The sequence below is a fragment of the Oncorhynchus tshawytscha genome, linkage group LG11 (assembly GCF_018296145.1).
Source record: "Oncorhynchus tshawytscha isolate Ot180627B linkage group LG11, Otsh_v2.0, whole genome shotgun sequence".
Lineage (NCBI taxonomy): Eukaryota > Metazoa > Chordata > Actinopteri > Salmoniformes > Salmonidae > Oncorhynchus > Oncorhynchus tshawytscha.
In genome coordinates this window covers 55,730,611-55,753,665 of record NC_056439.1, presented here as the reverse complement: position 1 = coordinate 55,753,665, position 23,055 = coordinate 55,730,611, and the positions used below count along the sequence as shown (strand labels likewise).

At 46.5% G+C, this 23,055-nt stretch overlaps 1 protein-coding gene across 1 annotated transcript; it reads right to left on the bottom strand.

Annotated features, from left to right (window-relative positions):
• Positions 1 to 5,395: 5,395 nt before the first annotated feature.
• LOC121847773 (GDNF family receptor alpha-4-like) lies at positions 5,396 to 14,832 on the bottom strand. The gene is made up of 4 exons (XM_042330446.1): positions 14,805 to 14,832; positions 13,585 to 13,719; positions 7,691 to 7,878; positions 5,396 to 5,932 (listed from the first exon to the last, which is right to left on the bottom strand). The coding sequence occupies exons 1-4, from the start codon at positions 14,830 to 14,832 to the stop codon at positions 5,786 to 5,788; spliced, it is 498 nt and encodes a 165-aa protein (XP_042186380.1). The 3' UTR covers positions 5,396 to 5,785.
• Between the last annotated feature and the right edge of the window lie 8,223 nt (positions 14,833 to 23,055).

Genomic DNA, 23,055 nt, shown 5'->3' with positions numbered 1-23,055 from the left:
TGAAGGGGGAGAGATGAGAGTGGTTTGTGAAGGAAGGAGGAGAGATGAGTGGTTTGTGAAGGAAGGAGGAGAGATGAGTGGTTTGTGAAGGAAGGAGGAGAGATGAGTGGTTTGTGAAGGAAGGAGGAGAGATGAGAGTGGTTTGTGAAGGAAGGAGGAGAGATGAGAGTGGTTTGTGAAGGAAGGAGGTGAGATGAGAGTGGTTTGTGAAGGAAGTAGGAGAAATTAGTGGTTTGTGAAGGAAGGAGGAGAGATTAGTGGTTTGTGAAGGAAGGATGAGTGGTTTCTGAAGGAAGGAGGAGAGATGAGTGGTTTGTGAAGGAGGGAGGAGAGATGAGTGGTTTGTGAAGGAGGGAGGAGAGATGAGTGGTTTGTGAAAGGAGAAGGAGAGATGAGTGGTTTGTGAAGGAGGGAGGAGAGATGAGTGGTTTGTGAAGGAGGGAGGAAAGATGAGTGGTTTGTGAAGGAGGGAGGAAAGATGAGTGGTTTGTGAAGGAAGGAGGAGAGATGAGTGGTTTGTGAAGGAGGGAGGAGAGATGAGTGGTTTGTGAAAGAAGGAGGAGAGATGAGTGGTTTGTGAAAGGAGGGAGGAGAGATGAGTGGTTTGTGAAGGAAGGAGGAGAGATGAGTGGTTTGTGAAGGAGGGAGGAGAGATGAGTGGTTTGTGAAGGAGGGAGGAAAGATGAGTGGTTTGTGAAGGAAGGAGGAGCGATGAGTGATTTGTGAAGGAGGGAGGAGAGATGAGTGGTTTGTGAAGGAGGGAGGAGAGATGAGTGGTTTGTGAAAGGAGAAGGAGAGATGAGTGGTTTGTGAAAGGAGAAGGAGAGATGAGTGGTTTGTGAAAGGAGAAGGAGAGATGAGTGGTTTGTGAAGGAGGGATGAGTGGTTTGTGAAGGAAGGAGGAGAGATGAGTGGTTTGTGAAGGAAGGATGAGTGGTTTGTGAAGGAAGGAGGAGAGATGAGTGGTTTGTGAAAGGAAGGAGGAGAGATGAGTGGTTTGTGAAGGAGGGAGGAGAGATGAGTGGTTTGTGAAGGAGGGAGGAGATGAGTGGTTTGTGAAGGAGGGAGGAGAGATGAGTGGTTTGTGAAGGAGGGAGGAGAGATGAGTGGTTTGTGAAGGAGGGAGGAGAGATGAGTGGTTTGTGAAGGAGGGAGGAGAGATGAGTGGTTTGTGAAGGAGGGAGGAGAGATGAGTGGTTTGTGAAGGAAGGAGGAGAGATGAGTGGTTTGTGAAGGAGGGAGGAGAGATGAGTGGTTTGTGAAGGAAGGAGGAGAGATGAGTGGTTTGTGAAGGAAGGAGGAGAGATGAGTGGTTTGTGAAGGAGGGAGGAGAGATGAGTGGTTTGTGAAGGAGGGAGGAGAGATGAGTGGTTTGTGAAGGAAGGAGGAGAGATGAGTGGTTTGTGAAGGAGGGAGGAGAGATGAGTGGTTTGTGAAGGAGGGAGGAGAGATGAGTGGTTTGTGAAGGAGGGAGGAGAGATGAGTGGTTTGTGAAGGAGGGAGGAGAGATGAGTGGTTTGTGAAGGAGAGATGAGTGGTTTGTGAAGGAGGGATGAGTGGTTTGTGAAGGAGGGATGAGTGGTTTGTGAAGGAGGGAGGAGAGATGAGTGGTTTGTGAAGGAGAGATGAGTGGTTTGTGAAGGAGGGATGAGTGGTTTGTGAAGGAGGGATGAGTGGTTTGTGAAGGAGGGAGGAGAGATGAGTGGTTTGTGAAGGAGGGAGGAGAGATGAGTGGTTTGTGAAGGAGGGATGAGTGGTTTGTGAAGGAGGGATGAGAGATGAGTGGTTTGTGAAGGAGGGAGGAGAGACAGAACATACCTTCCTTTTCTTTACACATGTACAGGGGCTTCAGAAAGTATTCACACCCCTTGACTTATCCACATGTTGTTGTTACAGCCGGAATTCAAAATGGATTAAAGTTGTTTCACCTAAATACACACAATACCCCATAATGAAACAATGAAAACATTTTTTTAGACATTTTTGCAAATGTATTGATCATGAAATACAGAAATATCTTATTTACATACAGTGAGCTCCAGAAGTATTGGGACAGTGACCATGTCTTGTTGTTGTTTTGCCACAATACTCCAGAAGTATTGGGACAGTGACCATGTCTTGTTGTTGTTTTGCCTCTATACTCCAGAAGTATTGGGACAGTGACCATGTCTTGTTGTTGTTTTGCCTCTATACTCCAGAAGTATTGGGACAGTGACCATGTCTTGTTGTTGTTTTGCCTCTATACTCCAGAAGTATTGGGACAGTGACCATGTCTTGTTGTTGTTTTGCCTCTATACTCCAGAAGTATTACGACAGTGACCATGTCTTGTTGTTGTTTTGCCTCTATACTCCAGAAGTATTGGGACAGTGACCATGTCTTGTTGTTGTTTTGCCTCTATACTCCAGAAGTATTGGGACAGTGACCATGTCTTGTTGTTGTTTTGCCACAATACTCCAGAAGTATTGGGACAGTGACCATGTCTTGTTGTTGTTTTGCCTCTATACTCCAGAAGTATTGGGACAGTGACCATGTCTTGTTGTTGTTTTGCCTCTATACTCCAGAAGTATTGGGACAGTGACCATGTCTTGTTGTTGTTTTGCCTCTATACTCCAGAAGTATTGGGACAGTGACCATGTCTTGTTGTTGTTTTGCCTCTATACTCCAGAAGTATTGGGACAGTGACCATGTCTTGTTGTTGTTTTGCCTCTATACTCCAGAAGTATTGGGACAGTGACCATGTCTTGTTGTTGTTTTGCCTCTATACTCCAGAAGTATTGGGACAGTGACCATGTCTTGTTGTTGTTTTGCCTCTATACTCCAGAAGTATTGGGACAGTGACCATGTCTTGTTGTTGTTTTGCCTCTATACTCCAGAAGTATTGGGACAGTGACCATGTCTTGTTGTTCTTTTGCCTCTATACTCCAGAAGTACTGGGACAGTGACCATGTCTTGTTGTTTTGCCTCTATACTCCAGAAGTATTGGGACAGTGACCATGTCTTGTTGTTGTTTTGCCTCTATACTCCAGAAGTATTACGACAGTGACCATGTCTTGTTGTTGTTTTGCCTCTATACTCCAGAAGTACTGGGACAGTGACCATGTCTTGTTGTTGTTTTGCCTCTATACTCCAGAAGTATTGGGACAGTGACCATGTCTTGTTGTTGTTTTGCCTCTATACTCCAGAAGTATTGGGACAGTGACCATGTCTTGTTGTTGTTTTGCCTCTATACTCCAGAAGTATTACGATAGTGACCATGTCTTGTTGTTGTTTTGCCTCTATACTCCAGAAGTATTGGGACAGTGACCATGTCTTGTTGTTGTTTTGCCTCTATACTCCAGAAGTATTGGGACAGTGACCATGTCTTGTTGTTGTTTTGCCTCTATACTCCAGAAGTATTGGGACAGTGACCATGTCTTGTTGTTGTTTTGCCTCTATACTCCAGAAGTATTACGACAGTGACCATGTCTTGTTGTTGTTTTGCCTCTATACTCCAGAAGTATTGGGACAGTGACCATGTCTTGTTGTTGTTTTGCCTCTATACTCCAGAAGTATTGGGACAGTGACCATGTCTTGTTGTTGTTTTGCCTCTATACTCCAGAAGTATTGGGACAGTGACCATGTCTTGTTGTTGTTTTGCCTCTATACTCCAGCACTTTGAATTTGACCTGATACCTGATACATGACTATTGGGTTAACATGTAGACTGTCAGCTTTAATTGGAGGGTATTTTCATCCATAGAAATGAATGAATGGTAAATAATGTATTGTGTCACTTTTATTGTAAAAAAGAATATAGAATACATTAAGTGGACACAACATTATCAACACCTGCTCTTTCCATCGACTGACCAGGTGAATCCAGGTGAAAGATATGATCCCTTATTGGTGTCATTTGTAAAATCCACTTCAATCAGTGTAGATGAAGGGGAGGAGACGGGTTAAAGAAGGATTTTTAAGCCTTGAGACAATTGAGACATTGATTGTGTATGTGTGCCAATCAGAGGGTGACTTGGCAAGACAAAAGATGTGTGCCTTTGAACAGGGTATGATATTAGGTGCCAGGCTCACCGGTTTGTGTCAAAAATTGCAACGCTGCTGGGTTTTTCACACTCAAGCACGGTCCACCACCGAAAGGACATCCAGCCAACTGGACACAACTGTGGGAAGCATTGGAGTCAACATGGTCCACCACCGAAAGGACATCCAGCCAACTGGACACAACTGTGGGAAGCATTGGAGTCAACATGGTCCACCACCGAAAGGACATCCAGCCAACTGGACACAACTGTGGGAAGCATTGGAGTCAACATGGTCCACCACCGAAAGGACATCCAGCCAACTGGACACAACTGTGGGAAGCATTGGAGTCAACATGGTCCACCACCGAAAGGACATCCAGCCAACTTGACACAACTGTGGGAAGCATTGGAGTCAACATGGGCCAGCATCCCTGTGGAACGCTTTAGACACCTTGTATAGTCCATGTCCCTGACGAATTGAGGCTGTTCTGAGGGTAAAAGAGGGTGCAACACAATTAGGAAGGTGTTTCTGAACACTTCTATATTAATGTGGATGCTACCATGGTTACGGATAGTCCTGAATGAATGGCGAATAATGATGAGTGAGAAAGTTACAGACGTACAAATATCATGATGTGATGAGGCATATATCTGGTCAAATATATACCATAGTTTAGATTGTTGAACATTTACAAGAGCACAGCATCATGGGAAATGGAAAAAATATGGAGCTACCCACACTCTGTCTGGAGTTGGCCGACCGACAAAACTGAGTTCCCGAGGCAAGAAGAACCTTGGTCAGGGAGGTGACCAAGAACCCAATGACCACAGAGTTTTACAGTTCCTTGGCTGAGATGGGAGAACCTTCCAGAAGGATAACAGTCTCTACAGCATGTCACCATTCTGGGCTTTATGGGAGAGTGGGTAGACGGAAGCCACTCCTGAGAAAAAGGCACATGACAGCACGCCTGGATGTTTGCAAAAAGGCACGTGAAAGACTCTGAGATCATAAGGCAAAACATTGTGTGATCTGATGAGATAAAACATTTATACTTTGTCCTGAATGTAAAGCGCTATGTCTGGAGAAAACCAGGCACAGCTCATCACCCATCTAACACCCTCCCTACCACGAAGCATAGTGGTGGCAGCATCCTGCCATGGGGATGCTTTTCAGCGGCAGGGACTAGCAAACTGGTAAGATTAGAGGGAACAATGAATAGAGCCAAATACAGGCAATTCCTTGATGAGAACCTGCTTCAGAGCGCAAACGACCTTAGACTGGGGTGAAGATTTACGTCCTAACAGGACAATGACCCCAAGCAAACAGCCAAAGCAATGCTGGAATTGCTTCAAACAAGAATGTGAAAGTCCTTGAGTGGCCCAGCCAAAGCCCAGACTTGAATCCCATTGACAATCTGTGGAAAAAAATTAAGATTGCTGTTCACTGCCTCTCCCCATCTAACGTAACGGAGCTTGAGAAAATCTGCAGGGAAGAATGGTAGAAAATCACCAAATCCAGATGTGTTCACATTGTCATTATGGGGTATTGTGTCAAGATGGGTGAGAATTATTTTTCAATTCAGGCTGTAACACAAAATGTGGTCAAAGGATATGCATACTTCCTGAAGGCAATGTACATACATCCTCTCTCTCTCTCTCTCTGTGTTTCTCTCTCTCTCTCTCTCTCTCTCTCTCTCTCTCTCTCTCCACCCCCAGTTTTGATCAGTGTGTAGTGTACTCTATGGAGCCCCAGGGCCAGGCCAGACTACTGGTAGCACAGCAGCATGGAGAGACTCAGGGGAATGGTCCAGCCTAGGGCAGACAGGTGGAGGGGAGGGGCCCCATGGTCTAATAGCTCCGGCAGGGTCGAGTCTTCACCATCATCACCCCACAGTCTATCCTTGTCATTCACCTGCATGGGGAGACACAAACTCTGTTAGGAAGTAGCAGTTTAAACTGTATTTCATTCACCTGGGGAAGAAGGGAATTGTTTGAACAAAAAGACAACACTACACCGCAAGTCTCCTGCACGTAATGCATTTACACAATAAGGATGGACTGAATTAGCGACTGCGATAGACTAGTGTCCTGTCCAGGGGGTGTCCTGTACATCAAGCTGTCTCACTACAGAAACAGGAGACAGACTAGTGTCCTGTCCAGGGGGTGTCCTGTACATCAAGCTGTCTCACTACAGAAACAGGAGACAGACTAGTGTCCTGTCCAGGGGGTGTCCTGTACATCAAGCTGTCTCACTACAGAAACAGGAGACAGACTAGTGTCCTGCCCAGGGGGTGTCCTGTACATCAAGCTGTCTCACTACAGAAACAGGAGACAGACTAGTGTCCTGTCCAGGGGTGTCCTGTACATCAAGCTGTCTCACTACAGAAACAGGAGATAGACTAGTGTCCTGTCCAGGGGGTGTCCTGTACATCAAGTGAGACTATCCTATTCTACTATTGGTTGAGGACACTATCCTATTCTACTATTGGTTAGTGAGACCCCACCTTGTTACTGTAGGACTGCCTGTTACATCATCATGGCTGTTACAGCAGGTTCTCTCCTGTTACCTCATCATGGCTGTTACAGCAGGTTCTCTCCTGTTACCTCATCATGGCTGTTACAGCAGGTTCTCTCCTGTTACCTCATCATGGCTGTTACAGCAGGTTCTCTCCTGTTACCTCATGGCTGTTACAGCAGGTTCTCTCCTGTTACCTCATCATGGCTGTTACAGCAGGTTCTCTCCTGTTACCTCATCATGGCTGTTGGCAGGTTATCTCCTGTTACCTCATCATGGCTGTTAGCAAGTTCTCTCCTGTTACCTCATCATGGCTGTTACAGCAGGTTCTCTCCTGTTACCTCATCATGGCTGTTAGCAAGTTCTCTCCTGTTACCTCATCATGACTGTTGGCAGGTTATCTCCTGTTACCTCATCATGGCTGTTATAGCAGGTTCTCTCCTGTTACCTCATCATGGCTGTTACAGCAGCTTCTCTCCTGTTACCTCATCATGGCTGTTACAGCAGGTTCTCTCCTGTTACCTCATCATGGTGTTACAGCAGGTTCTCTCCTGTTACCTCATCATGGCTGTTAGAGCAGGTTCTCTCCTGTTACCTCATCATGGCTGTTATAGCAGGTTCTCTCCTGTTACCTCATCATGGCTGTTTACAGCAGCTTCTCTCCTGTTACCTCATCATGGCTGTTACAGCAGGTTCTCTCCTGTTACCTCATCATGGTGTTACAGCAGGTTCTCTCCTGTTACCTCATCATGGCTGTTAGAGCAGGTTCTCTCCTGTTACCTCAGGTTCTCTCCTGTTACCTCATCATGGCTGTTACAGCAGGTTCTCTCCTGTTACCTCATCATGGCTGTTACAGCAGGTTCTCTCCTGTTACCTCATCATGGCTGTTACAGCAGGTTCTCTCCTGTTACCTCATCATGGCTGTTACAGCAGGTTCTCTCCTGTTACCTCATCATGGCTGTTACAGCAGGTTCTCTCCTGTTACCTCATCATGGCTGTTACAGCAGGTTCTCTCCTGTTACCTCATCGTGGCTGTTACAGCAGGTTCTCTCCTGTTACCTCATTGTGGCTGTTTACAGCAGGTTCTCTCCTGTTACCTCATCATGGAACACACATTAGGGCTGTGTTCCAAATGATACCCTATGCACTACTTACCTGAGTGGGCATCTGTGCTCCCAAGACGTTAAGTTCAGTTTCCATGGTGATGCCAGAGACGGTGGTTGCCAGGCGCTGGATGTGGTTGTTGAGGGTAGTGTGAGCCGGGCCGGGCATGTCTGGTTGGCTTGCTGCTCCTGCGGAGAACTGCGTGTCTGTCCCATTCCCAAACGCTAGCATGGCTTTCCCTGTTCAGAATGACAGAGGACAGTTAAGTGAGGTAGGTAGGTAGGTAGGTAGTTGGGTAGGTAGGTAAGTAGGTAGGTGGGTAGTTGGGTAGGTAGGTAAGTAGGTAGGTAGGTAGGTAGGTAGGTACGTATTTGGGTAGGTAGCTAGGTAGGTAGGTAGTTGGTTAGGTAGGTGGGTAGGTAGGTAGGTAGGTAGGTAGGTAGGTATGTAGGTAGGTAGGTAGGTAGGTGGGTGGGTAAGTAGGTAGGTAGGTAGGTGGGTGGGTGGGAGGGTGGGTAAGTAGGTAGGTGGGTGGGTAAGTAGGTAGGTGGGTGGGTGGGTAAGTAGGTAGGTGGGTGGGTGGGTAAGTAGGTAGGTGGGTGGGTAGGTGTGGTGTGTGTGTGTGTGTGTGTGTGTGTGTGTGTGTGTGTGTGTGTGTGTGTGTGTGTGTGTGTGTGTGTGTGTGTGTGTGTGTGTGTGTGTGTGTGTGTGTGGAGGCTCTAGTCCATGGGTCTCCAACATTTTCCAGCATGAGAGCTACTTTAAAAAATGAAACATTTCACAAGCTACTCATTTAGTCTTGAGGAGAGTTTACAGTGAAAGAACACCGTGTTTGAGGAGAGTGCACAGTTATGAACTTGAAAATGTATTAATAAACTAACTAGGCACACAGGTTCATTGGATTTCCTTTTGTATTATCTTTAACCAGATCTAATGTGTTATATTCTCCAATATTACTTTTACATTTCCACAAACTTCAAATTGTTTCCTTTCAAATGGTATCAAGAATATGCATATCCTTGCTTTAGGTCCTGAGTTACAGGCAGAGGTGGATTCTATAAATCACAATCAGAAGAGTCAATGGCAATGCTTAAATCACATCAGAAGACCATTTTTGAGGTTTAAAAAAATGATAACACATTTAGATTTTTGACTGTAATTCCCCTTTCATTGTGCATCTAGCAAGAGAGGAATGTCAGTATTTCTGTGTTTCTGCTGTTAGGCCTACTGCTACAGCACATCATGGCAAAATGGCAAAATAATAATCGTTGGCAAAATAATCGCCACCCAATTGATGCAAATAATTATTATACAGTATAGTTCTGTCAGCCTACCTTGTAGCTAACATTTAATTGAGAAGGTTTTGGGGAAAGTGTTTCTGTCTCCCCACAAGACCGTTATGATTATTATAATAATAATAATAATTATTATTATTATCATTAGCATCACTGTCTGGCTACATAACCCCGCAGGGTCTACAGTCAATCACAGATTACAAAAGATAACCCGTCGTGGACATCAACGCTCCCAGACAAATTAAACAACTTATTTTCTCGCTTTGACAATACAGCACCACTGACAACGGCCTGCTACCAAAGCCTGTGGGCTCTCCTTCTCCGTGGCCAACGTCATCAAGTTTGCAGGCGACACTACAGTGGTAGGCTTGATTACCAATAACGACGAGACGGCCTACAGGGAGGAGGTGAGGGCCCTCGGAGTGTGGTGTCAGGAAAATAACCTCACACTCAACGTCAACAAAACTAAGGAGATGATTGTGGACTTCAGGAAACAGCAGAGGGAGCACCCCCCTATCCACATCGACGGGACAGTAGTGGAGAAGGTGGAAAGTTAAGTTCCTCGGCATACACATCACGGACAAACTGAAATGTTCCACCCACACAGAGAGCGTGGTGAAGAAGGCGGCTGAAGAAATTTGGCTTGTCACCAAAAACACTGCCGGGCTGTATCACCGCCTGGTACGGCAACTGCTCCGCCCACAACCGGCTCTCCAGAGGGTAGTGAGGTCTGCACAACGCATCACCGGGAGCAAACTACCTGCCCTCCAGGACACCTACACCACCCGATGTTACAGGAAGGCCATAAAGATCATCAAGGACAACAACCACCCGAGCCACTGCCTGTTCACCCCGCTGTCATCCAGAAGGTGAGGTCAGTACAGGTGCATCAAAGCTGGGACCGAGAGACTGAAAAACAGCTTCTATCTCAAGGCCATCAGACTGTTAAACAGCCACCACTAGCATTGAGTGGCTGCTGCCAACACACTGACTCAACTCCAGCCACTTTAATAATGGAAAAATGTATGTAATTAAATGTATCACTAGCCACTTTAAACAATGCCACTTTATATAATGTTTACATACCCTACATTACTCATCTCATATGTATATACTGTACTCTATACCATCTACTGCATCTTGCCATCTTGTTGTAATTAAATGTATCACTAGCCACTTTAAACAATGCCACTTTATATAATGTTTACATACCCTACATTACTCATCTCATATGTATATACTGTACTCTATACCATCTACTGCATCTTGCCTACACTGTTTGGCAATCACTCATTCATGTATTTATATGTACATATTCTTTATCCCTTTACACTTGTGTATTTAAGGTAGTTGTTGTGAAATTGTTAGGTTAGATTACTTGTTAAGATATTACTGCATTGTCGGAACTAGAAGCACAAGCATTTCGCTGCACTCGCATTAACATCTGCTAACCATGTGTATGTGACATTGATTTGAGTAAAACATTTAAACGTGTTAACCCTCGCAAGGCTGCCGGTCCAGAAGGCATCCCTAGCTGCATCCTCAGAGAATGTGCAGATCAGCTGGCTGGTATGCTTACAGGCACATTAAACCTCTCCCTATCCCAGTTTGCTGTCCCCACATGCTTCAAGATGGCCACCGTTGTTCCTGTACTCAAGAAGGCAAAGGTAACTGAACTAAATGACTATCGCCCCGTAGCACTCACTTCTGTCATCATGAAGTGCTTTGAGAAGCTAGTTAAGGATCATATCACCTCTACCTTACCAGACACCCTAAACATTTCAATTTGCTTACCGCCCCAATAGGTCCACAAATGACGTAATCTCAACCACACTGCACATTGCCCTAACCCATCTGGACAAGAGGAATACCTATGTGAGAATGCTGTTCATCGACTACAGCTCAGCATTTAACACCATAGTACCCTCCAAACTCCTCAGACCAAAAAGATCATCAAGGACAACAACCACCCGAGCCACTGCCTGTTCACCCCGCTATCATCCAGAAGGCGAGGTCAGTACAGGTGCATCAAAGCTGGGACCGAGAGACTGGAAAAACAGCTTCTATCTCAAGGCCATCAGACTGTTAAACAGCCATCATTAACATAGAGAGGCTGTTGCCAACATACAGACTCAACTCCAGCCACTTAAGTAAATGGACTTAATAAAGGCATCACTAGTCACTTTATATAACGCCACTTTAATAATGATTACATGTCCTACATTACTCGTCTCATATGTACAGTTGAAGTAGGAACTTTACATACACCTTAGCCAAATACATTTAAACTCAGTTTTTCACAATTCCTGACATTTAATCCTAGTAGAAATTCCCTGTCTTAGGTCAGTTAGGATCACCACTTTATTTTAAGAATGTGAAATATCAGAATAATAACAGAGATAATTATTTATTTTAGCATTTATTCATTTCATCACATGCACTTTTCACACCAAAGTACGTTCATCTCTAGGAGACAGAGTGTGTCTCCTTCCTGAGCGGTATGCCGGCTGCGTGGTCACATGGTGTTTATACTTGCGTACTATTGTTTGTACAGATGAATGTGGTACCTTCAGGCATTTGGAAATTGCTCCCAAGGATGAACCAGACTTGAGGAGGTCTACAATTTTTGTCTGAGGTCTTGGCTGATTTCTATTGAATTTCCCATGATGTGAAGCAAAGAGGTACTGAGTTTGAAGGCAGGCCTTGAAATACATCCACATGTACACCTCCAATTGACTCAAATTATGTCAATTAGCCCATCAGAAGCTTCTAATGCCATGATATCATGTTCTAGAAATTTCCAAGCTGTTTAAAGGTACAGTCAATTTAGTGTATGTAAACTTCTGACCCACTGAAATTGTGATACAGTGAATTACAAGTGAAATAATCTGTCTGTAAACAATTGTTGGAAAAATGACCGATGTCATCCACAAAGTAATGTCCTAACCGACTTGCCAAAATATAGTTTGTTAACCTCTTGTGGAGTGGTTGAAAAACGAGTTTTAATGACTCCAACCTAAGTGTATGTAAACTTCTGACTTCAACTGTACATGCACCACATAGACAGATGGGCAATATTGCTGGAAATGAATTGGCTTTTTAAGCCAATAGTGGCTAACCATGGGTGGGATATGTAAATCTACCTGTGGGAGAGCCCTGGCTTAACTATCTTAACTAACTTATCTACCTGTTGGAGAGCCCTGGCTTAACTATCTTATCTACCTGTTGGGGAGCCCTGGCTTAACTACCTTAACTCATTTATCTATTTGTTGGAGACCCCTGGCTTAACTACCTTAACTCATGTATCTATTTGTTGGAGAGCCCTGGCTTAACTACCTTAACTAACTTATCTACATGTTGGAGAGCCCTGGCTTAACTACCTTAACTCATTTATCTACCTGTTGGAGAGCCCTGGCCTAACTACCTTAACTAACTTATCTACATGTTGGAGAGCCCTGGCTTAACTACCTTAACTAATTTATCTACCTGTTGGAGAGCCCTGGCCTAACTACCTTAACTAACTTATCTACCTGTTGGAGAGCCCTGGCTTAACTACCTTAACTCATTTATCTACCTGTTGGAGAGCCCTGGCCTAACTACCTTAACTAACTTATCTACATGTTGGAGAGCCCTGGCTTAACTACCTTAACTCATTTATCTACCTGTTGGAGAGCCCTGGCTTAACTACCTTAACTCATTTATCTACCTGTTGGAGAGCCCCGGTCTTAACTACCTTAACTCATTTATCTACCTGTTGGAGAGCCCTGGCTTAACTACCTTAACTCATTTATCTACCTGTTGGAGAGCCCTGGCTTAACTAGCTTAACTCATTTATCTATTTGTTGGAGAGCCCTGGCTTAACTTCCTTAACTCATTTATCTACCTGTTGGAGAGCCCTGGCTTAACTACCTTAACTCATTTATCTACCTGTTGGAGAGCCCTGGCTTAACTAGCTTAACTCATTTATCTACCTGTTGGAGAGCCCTGGCTTAACTAGCTTAACTCATTTATCTACATGTTGGAGAGCCCTGGCTTAACTACCTTAACTCATTTATCTACCTGTTGGAGAGCCCTGGCTTAACTAGCTTAACTCATTTATCTATTTGTTGGAGAGCCCTGGCTTAACTACCTTAACTCATTTATCTACCTGTTGGAGAGCCCTGGCTTAACTACCTTAACTAACTTATCTACCTGTTGGAGAGCCCTGGCTTAACTACCTTAACTCATTTATCTACCTGTTGGAGAGCCCTGGCTTAACTAGCTTAACTCATTTATCTATTTGTTGGAGAGCCCTGGCTTAACTGCCTTAATGAACTTATCTACATGTTGGAGAGCCCTGGCTTAACTACCTTAACTAACTTATCTACCTGTTGGAGAGCCCTGGCTTAACTACCTTAACTGATGAGGAATCTCCAGACAGGCAGCTGAACTAACACCAGTTTATTGTACAGTATGGTGAGGGGCTGAAACACTTGTCCATAGTGTTAGTGGTGTTATGGCAGACAATGTTGATGGTGTTGTGGTAATTTGACAGTGTTACTACCGTTGGAGTGTTTTGGCGGCAGTGTTACTACAGCTATAGTGTGTTGTTGTTGATTGACAGTGTTTCTACGGTTACCATAGTGCATGTTGACTGGTGCTGTCACTCACTCAGGCAGATGTTGTCATGGAAATATTCCAGGAAGTCATCGCACTGCTCCCGGTGGTTCCCGGAGGCAGAGCACGAACACCACGGACCCACATTAGACGTCGAGTTATCCAGGTAGTTAGGTGTTATCGTACTTCCTGGAGAGAGAGGCAGGGCGGGAGGGTGAGAGAGAGGCAGGGCAGGAGGGTGAGAGAGAGGCAGGGCGGGAGGGTGAGAGAGAGGCAGGGCGGGAGGGTGAGAGAGAGGCAGGGCGGGAGGGTGAGAGAGAGGCAAGGCGGGAGGGTGAGAGAGAGGCAGGGCGGGAGGGTGAGAGAGAGGCAGGGCGGGAGGGTAAGAGAGAGGCAGGGCGGGAGGGTGAGAGAGAGGCAGGGCGGGAGGGTGAGAGAGAGGCAGGGCGGGAGGGTGAGAGAGAGGCAGGGCGGGAGGGTGAGAGAGAGGCAGGGCGGGAGGGTGAGAGAGAGGCAGGGCGGGAGGGTGAGAGAGAGGCAGGGCGGGAGGGTGAGAGAGAGAAGGCGGGAGGGTGAGAGAGAGAAGGCGGGAGGGTGAGAGAGGCAGGGCGAGAGGGAGGGATGGAAGGTGGGGGGAGAGATGTGAAATGAGACATCTATGCAACATTTGGGGAATCTAATTGTGCAACCTTGTTGGTAGAGGCAGACTGCTCTGACACACATGTTGGTTGAGGCAGACTGCTCTGACACACATATGTTGGTTGAGGCAGACTGCTCAGACACACATATGTTGGTTGAGGCAGACTGCTCAGACACACATATGTTGGTTGAGGCAGACTGCTCTGACATATGTTGGTTGAGGCAGACTGCTCAGACACACATGTTGGTTGAGTCAGACTGCTCTGACACACATATGTTGGTTGAGGCAGACTGCTCCGACACAAATATTCACATGTTGCACTACTGTCACGTTCTGACCTTAGTTATTTTGTTATGTCATTGTTTTAGTATGGTCAGGGCGTGAGTTGGGTGGGTTATCTATGTTCCGTTTTCTATGTTGTGTTTGCGTTTGGCCTGGTATGGTTCTCAATCAGAGGCAGGTGTCGTTAGTTGTCTCTGATTGAGAATCATACTTAGGTAGCCTTTTCCCACTTGTGCTTCGTAGGTGTTTATTTTCTGTTCTGTGTTTTATTTCACCGTTCAGTTCTTTTGTCGTTTTATTGTTTTTGTTTCAGTGTTCACTATTCATATTAAAAATCAAGATGAACACTTACCACGCTGCGCTTTGGTCCTCTCCTTCATGCGACGACCGTTACAACTACTAATAGTCTTAACAAATATAAATGCTCTGTTTCAAAAGAACAATTCCCAGAGCATATTGTTTTCCACAGACTATGAACGGGGAATATTTACTGATAGAAGATGAAAGCCTTGTTGAGTTTTGAGACTAAAGCTTCAGTTGGAGAAGACAGGTGAGCTGTGTTTGTGTGCAGAAACACCCTAACCCACAGTGTCTGTGTGCGGAAACACCCTAACCCACAGTATGTGTTTGTAGGTTGACTGGTTTTCTGGGCTTCGTCCCAAATAGCACCCTATCACCTATATAGTGTACTTAGGCCAAATAGGGTGCCATTTGGGATGAAGCCCTGGAAAATGTGTTTTGTTTTCTCTCTGTTGAATGGGGGAATGTTTGGAGACAGAGCCTTGCAGCTATCTAGATGATTCTTCAAATGTACCTCCATCCAATTGTCTCTGGCCCCTAGGCACCTAACAGCAAGTATCTCTCTACCTACCTATCTCTCTCAGTCTACTGGTAGTTGAGATGTATTTTCTCCCGGTCTCTTTCTCCATCTTGCTTTTAACAGTTGAGGGCTGATGAATACCCTGCATTTGGTTTAACCAGGGCTCTCCAACAGGTAGATGGTTAAGCCTGGGTTCTCCAACAGGAAGATAGTTAAGCCTGGGTTCTCCAACAGGTAGATGGTTAAGCCTGGGTTCTCCAACAGGAAGATAGTTAAGCCAGGGTTCTCCAACAGGTAGATGGTTAAGCCTGGGTTCTCCAACAGGTAGATGGTTAAGCCTGGGTTCTCCAACAGGAAGATAGTTAAGCCTGGGTTCTCCAACAGGTAGATGGTTAAGCCTGGGTTCTCCAACAGGTAGATGGTTAAGCCTGGGTTCTCCAACAGGAAGATAGTTAAGCCAGGGTTCTCCAACAGGTAGATGGTTAAGCCTGGGTTCTCCAACAGGAAGATGGTTAAGCCAGGGTTCTCCAACAGGTAGATGGTTAAGCCTGGGTTCTCCAACAGGTAGATGGATAAGCCTGGGTTCTCCAACAGGAAGATAGTTAAGCCAGGGTTCTCCAACAGGTAGATGGTTAAGCCAGGGTTCTCCAACAGGTAGATGGTTAAGCCTGGGTTCTCCAACAGGAAGATAGTTAAGCCAGGGTTCTCCAACAGGTAGATGGTTAAGCCTGGGTTCTCCAACAGGTAGATGGTTAAGCCTGGGTTCTCCAACAGGTAGATGGTTAAGCCTGGGTTCTCCAACAGGTAGATGGTAAAGCCTGGGTTCTCCAACAGGAAGATAGTTAAGCCTGGGTTCTCCAACAGGTACATGGTTAAGCCAGGGTTCTCCAACAGGTAGATAAGGTAGTTAAGCCAGTGTTCTCCAACAGGAAGATAGTTAAGCCAGGGTTCTCCAACAGGTAGATAAGGTAGTTAAGCCAGGGTTCTCCAACAGGTAGATAGTTAAGCCAGGGCTCTCCAACAGGTAGATGGTTAAGCCTGGGTTCTCCAACAGGTAGATGGTTAAGCCAGGGTTCTCCAACAGGTAGATGGTTAAGCCTGGGTTCTCCAACAGGTAGATGGTTAAGCCAGGGTTCTCCAACAGGTAGATGGTTAAGCCAGGGTTCTCCAACAGGTAGATAAGGTAGTTAAGCCAGGGTTCTCCAACAGGAAGATAGTTAAGCCAGGGTTCTCCAACAGGTAGATAGTTAAGCCAGGGTTCTCCAACAGGTAGATGGTTAAGCCAGGGTTCTCCAACAGGTAGATGGTTAAGCCAGGGTTCTCCAACAGGTAGATGGTTAAGCCTGGGTTCTCCAACAGGAAGATGGTTAAGCCAGGGTTCTCCAACAGGTAGATGGTTAAGCCTGGGTTCTCCAACAGGTAGATGGATAAGCCTGGGTTCTCCAACAGGAAGATAGTTAAGCCAGGGTTCTCCAACAGGTAGATGGTTAAGCCAGGGTTCTCCAACAGGTAGATGGTTAAGCCTGGGTTCTCCAACAGGAAGATAGTTAAGCCAGGGTTCTCCAACAGGTAGATGGTTAAGCCTGGGTTCTCCAACAGGTAGATGGTTAAGCCTGGGTTCTCCAACAGGTAGATGGTTAAGCCTGGGTTCTCCAACAGGTAGATGGTTAAGCCTGGGTTCTCCAACAGGAAGATAGTTAAGCCTGGGTTCTCCAACAGGTACATGGTTAAGCCAGGGTTCTCCAACAGGTAGATAAGGTAGTTAAGCCAGTGTTCTCCAACAGGAAGATAGTTAAGCCAGGGTTCTCCAACAGGTAGATGGTTAAGCCTGGGTTCTCCAACAGGTAGATGGTTAAGCCTGGGTTCTCCAACAGGTAGATGGTTAAGCCTGGGTTCTCCAACAGGTAGATGGTTAAGCCTGGGTTCTCCAACAGGAAGATAGTTAAGCCTGGGTTCTCCAACAGGTACATGGTTAAGCCAGGGTTCTCCAACAGGTAGATAAGGTAGTTAAGCCAGTGTTCTCCAACAGGAAGATAGTTAAGCCAGGGTTCTCCAACAGGTAGATAAGGTAGTTAAGCCAGGGTTCTCCAACAGGTAGATAGTTAAGTCAGGGCTCTCCAACAGGTAGATGGTTAAGCCTGGGTTCTCCAACAGGTAGATGGTTAAGCCAGGGTTCTCCAACAGGTAGATGGTTAAGCCTGGGTTCTCCAACAGGTAGATGGTTAAGCCAGGGTTCTCCAACAGGTAGATGGTTAAGCCAGGGTTCTCCAACAGGTAGATAAGGTAGTTAAGCCAGGGCTCTCCAACAGGTAGATGGTTAAGCCTGGGTTCTCCAACAGGTAGATGGTTAAGCCAGGGTTCTCCAACAGGTAGATGGTTAAGCCTGGGTTCTCCAACAGGTAGATGGTTAAGCCAGGGTTCTCCAACAGGTAGATGGTTAAGCCAGGGTTCTCCAACAGGTAGATGGTTAAGCCTGGGTTCTCCAACAGGTAGATGGTTAAGCCTGGGTTCTCCAACAGGAAGATAGTTAAGCCAGGGTTCTCCAACAGGTAGATGGTTAAGCCTGGGTTCTCCAACAGGTAGATGGTTAAGCCTGGGTTCTCCAACAGGTAGATGGTTAAGCCAGGGTTCTCCAACAGGTAGATGGTTAAGCCTGGGTTCTCCAACAGGAAGATAGTTAAGCCAGGGTTCTCCAACAGGTACATGGTTTAACCAGGGTTCTCCAACAGGAAGATAGTTAAGCCAGGGTTCTCCAACAGGTAGATAGTTAAGCCAGGGCTCTCCAACAGGTAGATAGTTAAGCCAGGGTTCTCCAACAGGTAGATAGTTAAGCCAGGGCTCTCCAACAGGTAGATAAGGTAGTTAAGCCAGGGTTCTCCAACAGGTAGATGGTTAAGCCTGGGCTCTCCAACAGGTAGATAGTTCAGCCAGGGCTCTCCAACAGGTAGATGGTTAAATCAGGGCTCTCCAACAGGTAGCTGGTTAAGCCAGGGCTCTCCAACCGGTAGATGGTTAAGCCTGGGTTCTCCCAACAGGTAGATAGTTAAGCCTGGGCTCTCCAACAGGTAGATGGTTAAGCCAGGGTTCTCCAACAGGTAGATGGTTAAGCCAGGGTTCTCCAACAGGTAGATAAGTTAGTTAAGCCAGGGCTCTCCAACAGGTAGATAGTTAAGCCAGGGCTCTCCAACAGGTAGATAGTTAAGCCAGGGCTCTCCAACAGGTAGATGGTTAAGCCAGGGCTCTCCAACAGGTAGATAAGTTAGTTAAGCCAGGGCTCTCCAGCAGGTAGATAGTTAAGCCAGGGTTCTCCAACAGGTAGATAAGTTAGTTAAGCCAGGGTTCTCCAACAGGTAGATAGTTAAGCCAGGGCTCTCCAACAGGTAGATGGTTAAACCAGGGCTCTCCAACAGGTAGATGGTTAAGCCAGGGCTCTCCAACCGGTAGATGGTTAAGCCTGGGTTCTCCCAACAGGTAGATAGTTAAGCCTGGGTTCTCCCAACAGGTAGATGGTTAAGCCAGGGTTCTCCAACAGGTAGATGGTTAAGCCAGGGCTCTCCAACCGGTAGATGGTTAAGCCTGGGTTCTCCCAACAGGTAGATAGTTAAGCCTGGGTTCTCCCAACAGGTAGATGGTTAAGCCAGGGTTCTCCAACAGGTAGATGGTTAAGCCAGGGTTCTCCAACAGGTAGATAAGTTAGTTAAGCCAGGGCTTTCCAACAGGTAGATAGTTAAGCCAGGGTTCTCCAACAGGTAGATGGTTAAGCCAGGGTTCTCCAACAGGTAGATGGTTAAGCCAGGGTTCTCCAACAGGTAGATGGTTAAGCCAGGGTTCTCCAACAGGTAGATGGTTAAGCCTGGGCTCTCCAACAGGTAGATAAGGTAGTTAAGCCAGGGTTCTCCAACAGGAAGATAGTTAAGCCAGGGTTCTCCAACAGGTAGATAAGGTAGTTAAGCCAGGGTTCTCCAACAGGAAGATATAGTTAAGCCTGGGTTCTCCAACAGGTAGATGGTTAAGCCTGGGTTCTCCAACAGGAAGATAGTTAAGCCAGGGTTCTCCAACAGGTAGATGGTTAAGCCTGGGTTCTCCAACAGGTAGATGGTTAAGCCTGGGTTCTCCAACAGGTAGATGGTTAAGCCAGGGTTCTCCAACAGGTAGATGGTTAAGCCTGGGTTCTCCAACAGGAAGATAGTTAAGCCAGGGTTCTCCAACAGGTACATGGTTTAACCAGGGTTCTCCAACAGGAAGATAGTTAAGCCAGGGTTCTCCAACAGGTAGATAGTTAAGCCAGGGCTCTCCAACAGGTAGATAGTTAAGCCTGGGCTCTCCAACAGGTAGATGGTTAAGCCAGGGTTCTCCAACAGGTAGATGGTTAAGCCAGGGTTCTCCAACAGGTAGATAAGTTAGTTAAGCCAGGGCTCTCCAACAGGTAGCTGGTTAAGCCAGGGCTCTCCAACAGGTAGATGGATAAGCCTGGGTTCTCCAACAGGAAGATAGTTAAGCCAGGGTTCTCCAACAGGTAGATGGTTAAGCCTGGGTTCTCCAACAGGTAGATGGTTAAGCCTGGGTTCTCCAACAGGAAGATAGTTAAGCCTGGGTTCTCCAACAGGTACATGGTTAAGCCAGGGTTCTCCAACAGGTAGATAAGGTAGTTAAGCCAGGGTTCTCCAACAGGAAGATAGTTAAGCCAGGGTTCTCCAACAGGTAGATAAGGTAGTTAAGCCAGGGTTCTCCAACAGGTAGATAGTTAAGCCAGGGCTCTCCAACAGGTAGATGGTTAAGCCTGGGTTCTCCAACAGGTAGATGGTTAAGCCAGGGTTCTCCAACAGGTAGATGGTTAAGCCTGGGTTCTCCAACAGGTAGATGGTTAAGCCAGGGTTCTCCAACAGGTAGATAAGGTAGTTAAGCCAGGGTTCTCCAACAGGAAGATAGTTAAGCCAGGGTTCTCCAACAGGTAGATAGTTAAGCAAGGGTTCTCCAACAGGTAGATGGTTAAGCCAGGGTTCTCCAACAGGTAGATGGTTAAGCCAGGGTTCTCCAACAGGTAGATGGTTAAGCCTGGGTTCTCCAACAGGTAGATGGTTAAGCCTGGGTTCTCCAACAGGAAGATAGTTAAGCCAGGGTTCTCCAACAGGTAGATGGTTAAGCCTGGGTTCTCCAACAGGTAGATGGTTAAGCCTGGGTTCTCCAACAGGTAGATAGTTAAGCCAGGGCTCTCCAACAGGTAGATAGTTAAGCCAGGGTTCTCCAACAGGTAGATAGTTAAGCCAGGGCTCTCCAACAGGTAGATAAGGTAGTTAAGCCAGGGCTCTCCAACAGGTAGATGGTTAAGCCTGGGCTCTCCAACAGGTAGATAGTTAAGCCAGGGCTCTCCAACAGGTAGATGGTTAAATCAGGGCTCTCCAACAGGTAGCTGGTTAAGCCAGGGCTCTCCAACCGGTAGATGGTTAAGCCTGGGTTCTCCCAACAGGTAGATAGTTAAGCCTGGGCTCTCCAACAGGTAGATGGTTAAGCCAGGGTTCTCCAACAGGTAGATGGTTAAGCCAGGGTTCTCCAACAGGTAGATAAGTTAGTTAAGCCAGGGCTCTCCAACAGGTAGATAGTTAAGCCAGGGCTCTCCAACAGGTAGATAGTTAAGCCAGGGCTCTCCAACAGGTAGATGGTTAAGCCAGGGCTCTCCAACAGGTAGATAAGTTAGTTAAGCCAGGGCTCTCCAGCAGGTAGATAGTTAAGCCAGGGTTCTCCAACAGGTAGATAAGTTAGTTAAGCCAGGGTTCTCCAACAGGTAGATAGTTAAGCCAGGGCTCTCCAACAGGTAGATGGTTAAACCAGGGCTCTCCAACAGGTAGATGGTTAAGCCAGGGCTCTCCAACCGGTAGATGGTTAAGCCTGGGTTCTCCCAACAGGTAGATAGTTAAGCCTGGGTTCTCCCAACAGGTAGATGGTTAAGCCAGGGTTCTCCAACAGGTAGATGGTTAAGCCAGGGCTCTCCAACCGGTAGATGGTTAAGCCTGGGTTCTCCCAACAGGTAGATAGTTAAGCCAGGGCTTTCCAACAGGTAGATAGTTAAGCCAGGGTTCTCCAACAGGTAGATGGTTAAGCCAGGGTTCTCCAACAGGTAGATGGTTAAGCCAGGGTTCTCCAACAGGTAGATGGTTAAGCCAGGGTTCTCCAACAGGTAGATGGTTAAGCCAGGGTTCTCCAACAGGTAGATGGTTAAGCCTGGGCTCTCCAACAGGTAGATAAGGTAGTTAAGCCAGGGTTCTCCAACAGGAAGATAGTTAAGCCAGGGTTCTCCAACAGGTAGATAAGGTAGTTAAGCCAGGGTTCTCCAACAGGAAGATAGTTAAGCCTGGGTTCTCCAACAGGTAGATGGTTAAGCCTGGGTTCTCCAACAGGAAGATAGTTAAGCCAGGGTTCTCCAACAGGTAGATGGTTAAGCCTGGGTTCTCCAACAGGTAGATGGTTAAGCCTGGGTTCTCCAACAGGTAGATGGTTAAGCCAGGGTTCTCCAACAGGTAGATGGTTAAGCCTGGGTTCTCCAACAGGAAGATAGTTAAGCCAGGGTTCTCCAACAGGTACATGGTTTAACCAGGGTTCTCCAACAGGAAGATAGTTAAGCCAGGGTTCTCCAACAGGTAGATAGTTAAGCCAGGGCTCTCCAACAGGTAGATAGTTAAGCCAGGGTTCTCCAACAGGTAGATGGTTAAGCCTGGGTTCTCCAACAGGTAGATGGTTAAGCCTGGGTTCTCCAACAGGTAGATGGTTAAGCCAGGGTTCTCCAACAGGTAGATGGTTAAGCCTGGGTTCTCCAACAGGAAGATAGTTAAGCCAGGGTTCTCCAACAGGTACATGGTTTAACCAGGGTTCTCCAACAGGAAGATAGTTAAGCCAGGGTTCTCCAACAGGTAGATAGTTAAGCCAGGGCTCTCCAACAGGTAGATAGTTAAGCCTGGGCTCTCCAACAGGTAGATGGTTAAGCCAGGGTTCTCCAACAGGTAGATGGTTAAGCCAGGGTTCTCCAACAGGTAGATAAGTTAGTTAAGCCAGGGCTCTCCAACAGGTAGCTGGTTAAGCCAGGGCTCTCCAACAGGTAGATGGATAAGCCTGGGTTCTCCAACAGGAAGATAGTTAAGCCAGGGTTCTCCAACAGGTAGATGGTTAAGCCTGGGTTCTCCAACAGGTAGATGGTTAAGCCTGGGTTCTCCAACAGGAAGATAGTTAAGCCTGGGTTCTCCAACAGGTACATGGTTAAGCCAGGGTTCTCCAACAGGTAGATAAGGTAGTTAAGCCAGGGTTCTCCAACAGGAAGATAGTTAAGCCAGGGTTCTCCAACAGGTAGATAAGGTAGTTAAGCCAGGGTTCTCCAACAGGTAGATAGTTAAGCCAGGGCTCTCCAACAGGTAGATAAGGTGGTTAAGCCTGGGTTCTCCAACAGGTAGATGGTTAAGCCTGGGCTCTCCAACAGGTAGATGGTTAAGCCTGGGTTCTCCAACAGGTAGATGGTTAAGCCAGGGTTCTCCAACAGGTAGATAAGGTAGTTAAGCCAGGGTTCTCCAACAGGAAGATAGTTAAGCCAGGGTTCTCCAACAGGTAGATAGTTAAGCAAGGGTTCTCCAACAGGTAGATGGTTAAGCCAGGGTTCTCCAACAGGTAGATGGTTAAGCCAGGGTTCTCCAACAGGTAGATGGTTAAGCCTGGGTTCTCCAACAGGTAGATGGTTAAGCCTGGGTTCTCCAACAGGAAGATAGTTAAGCCAGGGTTCCCAACAGGTAGATGGTTAAGC

Coding starts and splice junctions, on each gene's coding strand:
- LOC121847773 (XM_042330446.1), bottom strand. CDS start 14,832: ATGAAGGAGAGGACCAAAGCGCAGCGTG. Junction 13,720..14,804: donor GAGGACCAAAGCGCAGCGTG/GTAAGTGTTCAT, acceptor CTCTCTCTCCAG/GAAGTACGATAACACCTAAC. Junction 7,879..13,584: donor CCATGACAACATCTGCCTGA/GTGAGTGACAGC, acceptor CATTCTGAACAG/GGAAAGCCATGCTAGCGTTT.